General features: G+C 44.0%; 1 protein-coding gene across 2 annotated transcripts in view; it reads left to right on the top strand.

The window, feature by feature from the left end:
• Positions 1–14,810, top strand: part of plekhm3 (pleckstrin homology domain containing, family M, member 3) — a 130,351-nt gene that overhangs the window by 92,953 nt on the left and 22,588 nt on the right. For both annotated transcript variants that reach the window (XM_055638349.1, XM_055638350.1), the window contains one exon: positions 5,983–6,046. In XM_055638349.1, the coding sequence (XP_055494324.1) occupies positions 5,983–6,046 (64 nt within the window). The remainder of the gene's footprint in view (positions 1–5,982; positions 6,047–14,810) is intronic.

Raw genomic sequence — 14,810 nt, 5'->3', positions numbered from 1 at the left:
TCAGATCAGCACTCCCAAAAGTAACAAGTAGAGCTTGTTAGCTGAGATGTTGTATTTGAACTTTGGAGTGGGACTTGAATTCACAGCTCTCTGGCTCAGAGGTGGGCAGGTTATAATTGAGTCAAAACTACTGTAACTCAACACCAGTTAAATAATTAGATCATTATATTGGATTGTGATGGTGCAAGGCTACAGTCTATATATTTTCTTTGTTTTCCTCTCTCTACATTGTAGGTTCTTGGCTCTGATTGTCAACGGCTATGGTCAGACATTATTGCAAGGTTTTTGTAGTTCCAGATCTGTACATATTAAATAAATATATTAAAAGACTTCACTATTGACATCTAAATTATATTGCTATTTGATCTGAATTGAGTAAGCAATACATCACATGGAAGAGTTCCATGGAAAAAATGCAAAGATCTGGAGTAATGCAGCAGATAAAGCAGCATCTCTGGAGAACATGGACAGGTGATGTTTTGGGTAGGGACCCTTCTTCAGACTAATTGTGGTTGGGAAGGGATTGCTATCTGTGTGGAGTTTGCATGTTCTCCTGATGACTATAGGTTTCCTCCAGCTGCTTCAGTTTCCATCCACATCTCAAAGACATTTAGATTGGTAGGTCAATTAGCCCATAAAAATTGTGTTAGATGAATGCTAGATCTTGGGGTGGGGTGGAATTGATGGTAATGTGGAAAAAATAAAATACTTTAGGGTTAGTATAAAATTAGATACTAGAGAGTTGATGTGGACTTTGTGGCCAAAAGGCCAATTTCTGTGCTTTATCTCTGACCCCATAAATACATGTTGGTTTCCTTTAAAAAAAAAGTATTAATTTGGTTTGATTCTGCCACCATATCATGCAGTGATTGTCATATCATAGCTAATCATTACATTAAAAAAAATAATGGTGTCATATCTGAGTCTTTTTCTAATTGTTTTAAATCCATCTCTGGTTTTTCCCCCTTCTGTCAGTGGGAACAAATTTTCTTTGTTCACATTGTCACTTTATCTAGAATCTTCAAACAACCTTTCTTTTGAATCACCTTTCTATTCAATTCAATTCAATTCAACTTTAATGTCATTGCACAAATACAAGTATGGGTACAACGAAATGCAGTTTAGCGTCAGTCCGTAGTAATAGTGCAATATATAGAAATAAAAATACAGAATAAGCAAACAAAGTGGACGGAGAGACTGGAGAAATCTATCGGCGGGACTCCGAGTTCAGCAATGTGATAGTGTTGTTGTAGAAGCTGTTCCTCATCCTACTAGTACGAGACCTGAGGCTCCTGTACCGCCTCCCTGATGGGAGGAGGGCAAACAGTCCATGGTTGGGGTGGGAGGGGTCTTTGATGATCTTCCCGGCCCGTCTCAGACACCGTTTTCGGTGGAGGGCATCCCTGACAGGGAGTGGGGCACCGATGATGTACTGAGCGGTTTTCACCACCTGTTGTAGTGCCTTCCTGTCCGCTACGGTGCAACTGCTGTACCATACCGTGAAGCAGGTGGTCAGGATGCTTTCGATGGTACAGCGGTAAAAGTTGGTCAGGATCTGGGGGGACAGGTGAGCTTTCTTGAACCTCCTCAGGAAGTAAAGACGCTGCTGCGCCTTTTTGATCAGCTTGGAGGTGTTGAGGGACCAGGACAGATCCTCCGAGATGTGTACCCCGAGGAATTTGTAGTTGGAGACACGCTCCACCTCAGTCCCGTTTATATGGATGGGGGTATGTCTGCCCCCTCTGATCTTCCTGAAGTCAACAATAATTTCCTTCGTCTTCTTGGAGTTGAGGACGAGGTTATTGTTGGCACACCAGGCTGCCAGGTGCTGGACCTCATCCCTGTAGGCTGACTCGTCGTTGTCACTGATCAGTCCTACCACCGTGGTGTCGTTGGCAAATTTAATGATGGCTTTGGAGCCATTCTTAGGGATGCAATCATGGGTGAAGAGGGAGTAGAGGAGAGGGCTGAGCACACAGCCCTGTGGCACGCCGGTGTTCAGTGTTAGAGTGGAGGAGGTGAGGTTGTTGACCCTAACAGACTGTGGTCTGTTGGTGAGGAAATCCAGTGTCCAATTGCAGAGGGAGGTGGAGATGCCAAGTCCGCTGAGTTTGGTGATCAAGCTGGCGGGGATGACAGTGTTAAAGGCGGAGCTGAAATCAATGAACAGCAGCCTGATGTAGGAGTTGTTGTTGTCCAGGTGGGTCAGGGCAGAGTGTAGGGCCGCCGATATGGCGTCCTCTGTAGACCTGTTGGTCCGGTAGGCAAACTGATGGGGGTCCAGTGTGGGGGGGAGGCTGGCTTTGAGGTGAGCCAAGATCAGCCGCTCAAAGCACTTTGCAATGACAGGGGTGAGTGCCACTGGGCGGAAATCATTGAGACTCCCTGTAGCTGATTGTTTGGGCACTGGCACAATGGTTGATGTCTTGAGGCAAGTGGGGACAACACCCTGGGCCAGTGACAGATTGAAAATGTCAGTGAAGACCAGGGATAGTTGTCCAGCACATGCCCTGAGCACCCGCCCGGGGATGCCATCGGGGCCGGCAGCTTTGTACTCATTCACCTTACTCAGTGCAAACGTATACCTTTTCCATCATTATACATTTCCATGCAGCCTGTGACTTACGTTTGGAAGATTATCTGTAGTAATTAGTGGATCGTGTGGGGGATTACATTAAATAATTAGTGCTCTGTTGGAAAGATCTTATTGGTCCCAATATAGCTTCATACAGAGGACTGATTTGTCGGTCATGTGGGAGAATTACGAAGCAGTGCTCCCTCAGTACTGAACTAGTGTGTTGGCTTAGATTTATACAAAAGGACACAAAGTGGTGGAGTAACTCAGCGGGTCAGGCAACATCCCTGGAGATGGATATGGCGGCTTTTGTGGTCGTGACCCTTCTCCAGAGATGCTGACTGCCCCATTAGACTTTAGAGATACAGAACGGAAACAGGCCCTTCAGCCCACGAGTCAGCGCCGACCAGCGATCACCCCGTACACTAACACTATCCTACACACTAGGGACAATTTACAATTTTACCAAAACCAATTAAGCTACAAACCTTTAGAATGTGGGACAAAGCCGAAGCACACGGAGAAAACCCACACAGTCACAGGTAGAACATACTAATTCAGTATATGCAGTACCCGTAGTCAGAATCGAACCCTGGTCCCTAACGCTGGATGGCAGCAGATCTATGGCCATGACACTGCTGATCTACTGAGTTACTCCAGCATTTTGTGCTCCAGGGATGCTGCCAGACCTGCTGAGTTACTCCAGCACTTTGTATCCCTTTGTGTATTAACCAGCAGTATTTTGTTTCAACAACAAATAAAGGTATTGTAACTGGTTTAAAAATATAGCGATTGTAGAAGAGACACAAATGTATGCATTTTAGGAGCACATCTATTTGCCATAAGGAAAATATGCACAAAGCTCTTCAACAGTTATTAATCTGATACAAACAGCAAATCAGGGAATCTTTGCAATATATTATAATAATGTCAACTTGCAATTCTTCTATTCGATCTTTGATTGGCACAGACTTTGCAAGCATTTTGTCAGCTAAATTAGAAACAGATTCTACATGAAATGCAATTATTCATTTTGAAAATCTTTTTAGTGGCATTATTTCTGTAGTGATTTCGGGGAGGTTGTAGAATGAGTAAAATGATGCTTTGGAGCATACAGCTGCACAATGTCCAACTGTTCCGCAACAAAGAAGGGTGGCAGGCATTATAGAGCGACATTAATCTGAAATCCACATTGAATTATTGGAAAAATATATTTTCTCTGAAAGCTTTTTTTTAAAAATAGTAATCTTTCACTAAAAAGAGGTTTTGTATAAATAATGCCTTTAATGGATTTTCACATCCGTACAATATTCTTGATCTCTTTTGGTGCAGCTAAATGAACTGCTGCCACACAGCCCCAATAACTCAGTCCAGTCTTGACTTTTCATTCATCTTCTCTCAATGACGGTTTGGGTTTTCATCACATGCTCTAGTTTCAGCCCACATCCCAAAGACTTGTGGATAGACACAAAATGCTGGAGTAACTCAGGGGACAGGCAGCATCTCTGGAGAGAAGGTATGGGTGAGGTTTCTGATCAAGACCCTTCTTAAGACCCAAAGACTTGTGGCTCGGTTGGTTAATTGGTAACTAAATTGCCCCTAGTATATGTTGGTGACTATTGAAATCTGAAAATAATGGAAAAGATAAGAAAACATAAATGGAATAAGAGTAGGGTTAATATGAGTAGATGTATGGATGGACAATGTCCCTGATACCATGTTGTGTGATTCTGTAACATTGATTTAAGAAGCAACAAATTAGTTTGTAGAGTTACATTTTTACATAGTAACCTTGAGCAACAGCCAGCTTTTGCTCAGTAAGATCTCATGCTGTGCCCTCCATAACGTTTGGGACAAAGACCCATCATTTATTTATTTGCCTCTGTACTCCACAATTTGAGATTTGTAATTGATAAATCACATGTGGTTAAAGTGCACATTGTCAGATTTTAATAAAGGCCATTTTTATACATTTTGGTTTCACCATGTAGAAATTACAGCAGTGTTTATATATAGCACCCCCATTTCAGGGCACCACAATGTTTGGGACACAGCAATGTCATGTAAATGAAAGTAGTTATGTTTGGTATTTTATTGCATATCCTTTGCATGCAATGACTGCTTGAAGTCTGCAATTCATGGACATCACCAGTTGCTGGGGGTTCTCTGGTGATGCTCTGCCAGGCCTGTATTACAGCCATCTTTAGCTTATGCTTGTTTTGGGGGCTAGTCCCCTTCAGTTTGCTCCTCAGCATATAAAAGGCTCTGTACTAGCCTCTGCATTTCTGTTCATGCAGTCTTCTGAGGACAGTGGTCATTGACAAATCCATACTTGACTCCTGAAAAATGTTTCAGATCTGTCGGACAGGCGTTTGGGGATTTTTCTTTATTTTAGAGAGAATTCTTCTGTCATCAGTTGTGGAGGTTTTATTAATATTATTTTTCCAATAATTCAATGTGGATTTCAGATTAATGTTGCAATTAGTAAGCTCACCAGCGCTCTCTTTCTTCTTAATGATGTTCCAAACAGTTGATTTTGGTAAGCCTAAGGTTTTGGCGCTGATGTCTCTAACAGTTGTATTCTTGTTTCTCAGTCTCATAATGGCGTATTTGACTTTCATTAGCACAACTTTGGTCCTCATGTTGATAAACAGCAATAAAAGTGTCCAAAGGTGATGGAAAGACTGAAGGAAAGACTAGGTGCTGAAAGCTCCCTATTACCTGCATGAAGGAGGCAATTAAGCACACCTGAGCAATTACAAACACCTGTGAGGCCATGTGTCCCAAACATGATGGTGCCCTGAAATGGGGGGACTATATATAAACACAGCTGTAATTTCTACATGGTGAAACCAAAATGTATAAAAATACCCTTTAATAAAATCTGACTGTGCACATTAGCCACATGTGATTTTTTTTCTATTACAAATCCCAAATTGTGGAGTACAGAGGCAAATAAATAAATGTCCCAAACATTATGGAGAGCACTGTATATATCCTTAGGATAAACAGGAAATTTGTGATGAAGTAGTTCTCTCTTAGCAAATGTTGCCTGACATGCTGAATATCTTCAGCATAAACTGTTTTTATAATAAAATAATGAACTATATCCGAAAGAAAAAACATCACTGGTTGACAACATACAATCTTTATTAATGACTTGAATGAAAAGTTCACGTGTAATGTGACTAGAATTGCTGTCAATAAAAAGATAGATGGGAATTAGGAACAATTACTGGGTCAAATACAGAAGATACTGAATTACCTAAAATGCTTTGTAGTGGCAAACAGCCCCAATGGTAAAAGGTGTATTTTCCCTAGTTTGGCCAAATTTCATACAATATATAGTTTGCAATTTACTGATAATAACACCAATGCATTATGATTTTTTTTTTTTTACTCCATAGGATCTTTCCCAGAGAATATATTCTACAGCATGTACACTTGTACTCATTAGCTGACCTTCAGCAGGTATGTACCATACTTATCAATCACCGTGTTGGGGGAGACCAGAACCAGGCAACACAGATTAAGAATAAGGAATAAGCCATTTAGAACGGAGACAAGGAAACAGTTTTTCTCACAGAGAGTGGTGTGTCTGTGGAATTCTCTGCCTCAGAGGGCGGTGGAGGCAGGTACTCTGGATGCTTTCAAGAGAGAGCTTGATTGGGCTCTTAAAAATAGTGGAGTCAGGGGATATGGGGAGAAGGCAGGAACGGGGTACTGATTGGGGATGATCAGCCATGATCACATTGAATGGCAGTGCTGGCTCGAAGGGCTGAATGGCCTACTCCTGCACCTATTGTCTATTGTCTATTGTCCGCTATCTTTAAGAGCTCTATCTAATCCTTCACTATTGTAAATGAAAAAAACATTATACACCTAAAGCAACTTTGTGTTTGCCTATCACCTTTAATATAATAAACATCAAAGAAAGATTATACAGGAATATTTTCAGACAATATGACTGAATAACATAGGACAATTAGACACTTGACCGAAAACCTGGTCAAATAGGTGATTTTTATGGAACACCTTGATGAACGGGAGTGAGTTCTGGCTTTTGGAATCTAGGCAGCTGTAAGGTGGATGGGGGCGAAAGGTATTGAGAATGCTGGAGACTTGCACAAACCACATCAATAAACAGCAATAAACAACATAAATTGCAACCTTTTTGTACCATGGGGCTGTCACAGGCACTTTGTACACCATTGATCTGAAAGTCAGTTAATGACAGCAAAACCTCTCTACTGGCCCTTCAGTGGAGTAAATTAATTTAATCAGATGAAAGTATTACATTGCAGGCACGGAAACCTTTCAGCAGCTTTTCTAAACCCTTTGGGCTGCCTTGGTTTCTTCTGCTCTGTTTGTTAGATTGTTTATTTAGGAAAAAAACTCAAAGCTGTGCTCCATTAGTCCCAGTAGTTTATAATTTAATGTGACCTAAATTGAGCCATCAAACCAGAGAAGTCTGTGGACATAGAAAGTGGCACATATACGCCAGAGAGTAGCAAACTAATTTGATTGGAGCTGCTCACTATGACTAAATAACTAAGCTTTTTGTGATTTAATGTCCAGGTCCAAATTAAACCATCTATTATTTAAAAGAAAGTTGGGGTAACTCTTCATGCAAGCATATCCTTAATATAGGATGTGGGGGCGCTGCAGTGGTAGCAGCCCTGCCAGCAGCGCGTTAGTTTTTTCAACTTAAAAAAAAAAAAATTTGTATGTTTTAAAGTTTGTTTTAATGTTCCTTTGTGTGTTTTGTGTGGGGGGTGGTGTGGGGGGGTAAGGGGGAAACCGCTTTGGTCGCCTCCTCCACATAGAGGCGACTTTTTCCAGGTCGCCTCCCCAGTGGCTTAACAACAAGGATCGGGCGGCCTTTCCCGGAGACGCACCCAGGGACTTCAGCGGCGGGCGCAGCGTGGACTCTCAGCGTGGAGCGGGTGAGCCCTCGCTGGGGCTTGCCTGAGGGGAGCGCTCTGTTTCGCTGTCCCGGGGCAGCCTGAAGCCGCGCGCGGTCTGCACAGCTCCAGCTGGCGCGGCGTCTACACCCCGGGATCCCTCATGGGGGACCCGGGGGAAGAAGAAGCTACGATTGCCGGCCCGCGGCCAACTTCTACCGCGGGCCCGGCATGGACTTAACATCACCCCTGGAGGGGAGCTTCGACCGCCAGCCCTGCAGTCTGTGGTGCTTCTGGCTGCGGCGCGGTGGGGACTTTAAATCTTGGACCGCCGGCCTGCGGCCTACACCAGCCTGAAGCCGCGGTCTCCGGTGGGGAAGAGCCGATCCTGGACTTACTTTGACTTTGACTTTGTCCCTTACCATCTGGACGCCCGCAGCAACGGCTGCGGAGGGTGGAGGTCCCGACCACGGGGGGAAATGGAGGAGGACTGGCCAAGTTCTGTGCCTTCCACCACAGTGATGAATGCTGTGGTGGATGTTTGTGTTACATTTTTATTGTGGTTGTGTGTTCTTTATTATTGTACCGCTGCTGACAACCCAAATACCACCGACCCTGGTTGTGTGGCAAATAAATTCTATCTATCTATCTATCTATATAAAGGCCTTGACCAGTTCATCATTAGTTTTTCTTGCTTGCATGGTTTGTGGAAACTTTCATTCAGTTAGCTCCTCTGTGCAAACATTGCAGATTGTTTGATCACATGGGTGCAAAGGCCAAGCCTGATCTGATCACCAATCAAAGCTATGCCCACTTCTAACTCACTGGACATTGATCAGGAGCAGCCATCAGGTTGATTCTTGACCTCCCTAACCCAGGGTATAGAAGTTGTCCACTCTTGGCTCCTGCACCTCTTGCATTACAGCACTGGTTAATTGTCACACACTGGTGGCAAAGTGCATGTTCAGAGGTAGGGAAAGGTTCTAGAAATAACATGTCTACATTTCCTGCATTCCTCTCTAAATCAGGAAGGTCAAATCTTGACAGTGATGTATATGTGTCAGAATAGCCCACACAGCTTTGCATGAAGTCTTGCAACTGTTCTTCAGGTAAGTTCAATGTTACTTCTCTGCATTCCACAAGTAGCAAGATGAAAGAACAACAGATTCATCTTGTTTTAGTTTAATTATTTAAAAGAGGAATGTTGGGAGCGCTCTTTACTGCTCAATGAAAAATGCCAGTGATTCTTTATAAACACCTGAATAAACCTGACTGTACCTCAATGGTCTGCATTTGAAATTCCTGGCCTAGTATTTTCAGACAGAAAAATCCTCCAGATATCTGAGTAAGTATGCAGACTGACAACCCACTGCAATGCTAAAGGAGTGCTGCTCTGTTAGAGATTTCCGTGGTCAGATGGGAATTTAAATTGAGGCCACGTTATTTAATTTGGTTTAGTTTAGAGATCCAGCATGGAAACAGGCCCTTTAGCCCACCAAGTCCATGCCGACCAACAATCACCCGTACACTAGTTCTATCCTACGCACTAGGGGCAATTTACAGAAGCCAATTAACCTACAAACCTGCACGGAATGTAGGAGGAAACTGGAGCACCTTGAGAAAACCCACACAGTCTCAGGGAGCACATACATAGTCAGGATTAAACCCGGGTCTCTGGTGCTGTAAGGCAGCAAATCTATCGATGCACCACAATGCCACCCTATTATGGACATGTATGGCCTTATAACCCTATCCAAAGAAGAGCTGGGGAAATTGGGCATTGCTTCTACAATAGATTGCTAGCCTTGTATCTCAATGTTTATTTGTGGGATTTTTCAGTGTGTAAAATTAATGCCGTATGTTTGCAGAAAACTGCAGCAAGGGATTCCATGAAGTGATCTTATTGCTAGCTTTCTCCTATTTCCATCCTCTCACAGGTCTACTGTTCTTTCAGCATTTTAAAACTTGTTTTATCTGTAACATTGCAGTTCAGTGGCGCAGCTGAGAGAGTGGCTGTCTCACAGTGCCAAAGACTCGGGTTCGATCCTGATCTCGGGTGCTGTGTATGTGTGGAGTTTGCGCATTGCACAAAGTGCTCCAGTTTCCTCCTACATCCCGAAGACGTGCGGTTTTGTGAGTTAATTAGTCACTATGAATTGTTCCTGATGTGCAGGGAGTGGATGCAAAAGTAGGATAGAACTAGTGTGAAAGGGTGATTGATAGTCGGTATGGGTACAGTGGGCTGAAGGGCCTGTTTCCATGCTTAAACTCTGAACTAAACTTCTGCTGAAAGATCATTCTCATTGATATGTTAACTTTTTCTCTCCCATTGCTGCTGCCAGAATTGCTGAGTGTTTCCAATACTTTTACATTACAAAATAGAACTAAATTTACTGATGTGAGTGGCAAGCGCAAGCTGCGGACTTGCTGGTCCCTCGTGATCATTATGAAACCAAAGCCCACCTTTATTTTAAAAGGCAGCAATCCTAATGTATATTTGCAATCAAAACTGACTTTGATCCTGTGAAAGCTTCTTGTGCACTGCGTCACACAGGTGCAAGGTAAATAGGCAGGGCTGGGAAATAATTACTTTGACCACTGCAGATTAGATTCTGTGTACAGAATGAATTTCTTGCTGTGATTAGCAGGTGACTTGGCACCAACACGATCTGATTTCAGCTAAATTGTTACTTCATCAGAATTATAAAATATCTCTGCTGCCACATACACAGGGCTGATACAATCCGAGAATTGTTATGGCACCTGGTCAACTCCTATTGGTCCCACTACACTGTTCTTTTGCACCATCCTGCAAATTATTATTTTTCTCTCTGCCTATTCATAATGGTTGCATCACTCTCCCTCCCCAAACCCCGCCTCTCCCGCCCTCTGCCGCGCCTTCCACTTCCCCACCCACCCTCTGCTCTGCTCCCCGCTCCATCTGCCTCCCTAAGCTCCCCCTCGCTCCTCTTCTTCCTCCCTTTCTGCCCCTCTGTCGCTCTCTCTCCATGCCAGACTTTGTTTCCTTCCCCCCACCTCCCTTCCAGTTTACCTATTCCCTAATGCAATCCGTCTGAAGAAGTGTCTCGACCAGAAATGGCACCTGCCCATTTCCTCCAGCGATGCTGCCTGACTCGTTGAGTTACTCCAGCGCTTTATCTCTCACTCAATATTCCAGCACCAGCATTCCATCCATTCCAGCAAGGACTTTGTATACCTGAAGAATTGCTTCATCATTCATGTATTCTAATCCTTTTGACATAATGACCCAGGTTCTATTAATTATCTTGATTTAATTTTTTTTTAATTCTGTTTTTTAATATTCTGTTAGTCATCTTGATTTAATATTTGAGATTTTAATAACCTACTATAAATTTATTTTCAACTAATACTGTAACTAACATTTTATCATTAGTAAGTACTCTGCTTAAACTCTTTAGGTCTGAAATGAATTACTTCATCTTGACTGCATTGAAATCTACTACAGTTTTACTCAGTTATTTTATCTATTAATATATTTTTCTCAGCTTATGGTTTCATTTATACTGTTTACCTTTTTGTCATCAGCAAACCTGGATATGAAAGGGAAAAAATGCTTTTATACAATACCTTTTATATCTAGGGATATACCAAACTTCTTTACAGGCAATAAACTTGGCACTTCAAAATAACGTAATGTAGAAGAGACTGCAGCCAATTTGTGCACAGCATGTTTCTACAAACATCTATTCAGTAATGACTAAATAATTAATTTTGTGAGTTGACAAAAGTGCTGGAGAAACTCAGCGGGTGCAGCAGCATCTATGGAGCGAAGGAAATATGCAACGTTTCGGGCCAAAACCCTTCTTCAGACTGATGTGGGGTGGGGTGGGGGGGGAAGTCGGGGAGAAGAAAGGAAGCGGAGGAGCCAGAGGGTTGAGGGAGAGCTGAGACGGGGAGGAAACAATAAGGGCTACCGGAAATTGGAGAAGTCAATGTTCATGCCGCTGGGGTGTAAACTGCCCAAGCGGAATATGAGGTGCTACTCCTCCAATTTCCGGTGGTGCTCACTCTGGCCATGGAGGAGGCCCAGGACAGAAAGGTCGGATTCGGAATGGGAGGGGGAGTTGATGTGCTGAGCCACCGGGAGATTGGTTACTGCGGACCGAGCGGAGGTGTTGGGTGAAACGATTGCCAAGCCTACGCTTGGTCTCACCGATGTAGATTAGCTGGCATCTAGAGCAGCGGAGTTGGAGGAGGTGCAGGTGAACCTCTGTCGCACCTGGAACGACTACTTGGGACCTTGAATGGAGTCGAGGGGGGAGGTAAAGCGACAAGTGTAGCATCTCTTGCGGTTGCAAGGGAAAGTGCCCGGGGAATGGGTGGTGCAGGAGGGAAGGGAAGAATTGACAAAGGAGTTACGGAGGGAGCGGTCTTTGCGGAAAGCAGACAGTGGGGGAGATGGGAAGATGTGGCAAGTGGTGGGGTCACGTTGGAGATGGCGAAAATGACGGAGGACTATTTGTTATATGTGACGGCTAGTGGGGTGAAAGGTGAGGACTAGGGGGACTCTGCACTTGTTACGAGTGGGGGGATGGGGAGAGAGAGCAGTGATTCGGGGTATTGAAGAGACCCTGGTGAGAGCCTCATCTATAGTAGGGGAGGGGCACCCCCGTTCCCTGAAGAATTAGGACACTTTGAGAAGGTGCTGTTTACAGACTTACCATTCAACATTGTGGTTGTACCGGACAACACGATAAAGTGTATTTTCACCATGAAGATAGGATTTTGTCTCCAAAGGCCTGCGCGGTATTCACTCTTACCGATACTGTCCTGGGCAGGGCATCTGTGACAGGTAAATCAGTGAGAACGAGACCAAATAGGTTTTCCCGTCTTGTTGGTTCCTTCACCACTTGCTGCAGACTGAATCTATCAGTATTGTCGTCTAGCACTCGTCCAGTTCAGTCAGTAGTAATGCTATGGAGCCATTCTTAGTGATGCATGTTGAAGTCCCCACCCAGAGTATATTCTGTGTCTTTACCACTCTCAGGGTTTCCTCCACGTGGTGGTCTAGATCAAATAGTATTGATTCATCAGCTGAAGGGAACAGTGTGTGATTGAAGTTGGCATCCCTCAAGCCCACTGTGCTAGTGACTTTGATTACCTTTCCATGGCACTCTCAGCTTTAACAACTAATTGTTTTTGATTGTCTGACCTTTTCTTGGGAGGTTTGGCACTGTAAATAGGGCACAGAAATTAACACCTCAGTTTTTTCTTACCGGTCCATTGATCTAGTGTCCGCCATTATCGCCGACTCCCTCCACCCTCCTCTTTGGTTCTCCTGTCCTGAGGGATGTACAGGAGCTGGGCTCAGTGTCTTCCCTCACCAGCTTGGTTCACACTTCTGCAGCTGCTGATGAATAGCCGTGGCCCATTGGCAACATCTGCCGCATGGCCTGTCGGGATCTTCTGGAATTTGGGTTATCAAATAAGCAGCAGAAGTGATTTCATAATTGTTTTAAAACCTGAAACATGTAGATAAAATTAATAGAGAGGACATGTTTACATCAGTGGAATGCCCCTAAGTTAAAAGGCACAGGCTTCAGGCAATTGGCCAAGGAAATGAAGCTGACAAGAGGAATACTTTTTACATCAGCTTGTAACTATGATAACATTTATTATTATTATTACGTATTGGTTTATTATTGCCAAGATACAGTGAAAAACCTTGTTTGCATACGAGTCAAATTATATGATACACACGAACAATTAAATCATACACAAGTACAACAGACAGTGAAAAGATAAAAATACCAAAGTACAGAACATAATATTATAGCTTTATGGCATTACAGCTACAGAGAAAGAGCAGATTGAAAGAAGTGCAAGGTCAGCATTGTTGTAGTTTGAGAGCTTGCGACTACACCCTAGGCTGTGTGAGGGACTGTTGATTAGTATGACAACAGGGGGAAGAAAGCTGTTCCTGCATGTGGTGGTATGCAATTTCAAGTAGTGTGAGTTGGGGGGGTGGTTAGTGTGTGTGTTGGGGGGGGGGGGGGGGGTTAGGGTGTGTGTTGGGGGGGGGGTGTGTGTGTGTGTGTGTGTGGGGGGGGGGGGGTGGTGGTAGTGTGTGTGTGTGGGGGGGTGGTGGGTGTGTGTGTGTGTGTGTGTGGGGGGGGGGTGCGGGGGGTGGGTGGGGGGGGGGGGGGGGTGGGGGGGGGGTTGTGTGCATGTGTGTGTGCGTGTGTGTGTGTGGGGGGGGGGGGGGGTGTGTGTGGGGGGGGGGGGGTGGTGGTTAGTGTGTGTGGGGGGGGGTGGTGGTTAGTGTGTGTGTGTGTGTGTGTGTGGGGGGGGGTGGTTAGTGTGTGTGTGTGGGGGGGGGGGGTGGTTAGTGTGTGTGTGGGGGTAGTTAGTGTATGTGATGCCACCCCGCCCCCCCGCCCCCTGGAAACACGTGTTGGGGGAACAGACCCAATGGGTCTGCACTTGGTCTAGTAACTATTAAAAGTCTGATTTTGTGTGTGTGTGTGTGTGTGTGTTTGTTTGTTTGTTTATTTGTATAATCATACTGCTCGAAAACATGACGCTCTGACCGTAAATTTTTTACATATTCCTGTAGAGTTTTATCCCGTGAAATCAAAAACCGGCTTACATGAAAATTTCGAACTTTATTTCTTGAGTTATTTATGAAAATTTTCACAAATCTGAAATATCTTTGAAAGTAAACAAGCTGATGACGTCACTGTTTTCCATGCGCCGCCTGCTGCACACTGTTTTCCACGCACTGCGAGTTACCTCCCCCCCCCCCCCCCCCGACTCACAGTCATTTGGTTGCCGCCCGCTCGCCATGGCCCCGCTCGATCACAGTCGACTCGCATTCGGATACCCGCCCGCCGCGCATCGCCGTCCGCCACAGCCCAGATAATTGAAGTAAATTACTTAAACTAGAAAGATTTACTAGAAAATTAGAATAGGTTATGCTGATAGATTTAAGTAGAAAAGTATAGGAGGGAGCTTGTGGAATACAAATACAGCACAGAATAATTATTTCAAATACTCTTGCTTCTGTGCAATGTCTTTTATTTTATGCTCTATGCAATTGTAAGTTAAACCAGTAAAGATTAATTTCCCAGAAGGTTGTTGTGCATATTGGTGACTCAGACGTTGTGTTTTATATGGTTTCTCAGGCAGCGATTGTTAATTCCATATCCCTTTCATTGTCTGTAGTGAAGTGTAATCATAAGATTGACATTGTGTTTGAAAACATAACATCTTTTTGACATTCATCTGGAATATTTTACTTTGCCGTTCATTCGCCTTTCTCAAGTAGTACGTTAAGTTTGTTTTTAATA

This window comes from Leucoraja erinacea, chromosome 7 (genome assembly GCF_028641065.1).
Source record: "Leucoraja erinacea ecotype New England chromosome 7, Leri_hhj_1, whole genome shotgun sequence".
Classification (NCBI taxonomy): domain Eukaryota; kingdom Metazoa; phylum Chordata; class Chondrichthyes; order Rajiformes; family Rajidae; genus Leucoraja; species Leucoraja erinaceus.
Note: the sequence above shows the minus strand (reverse complement) of the source record. Positions and strands in the feature narration are given on the sequence as shown.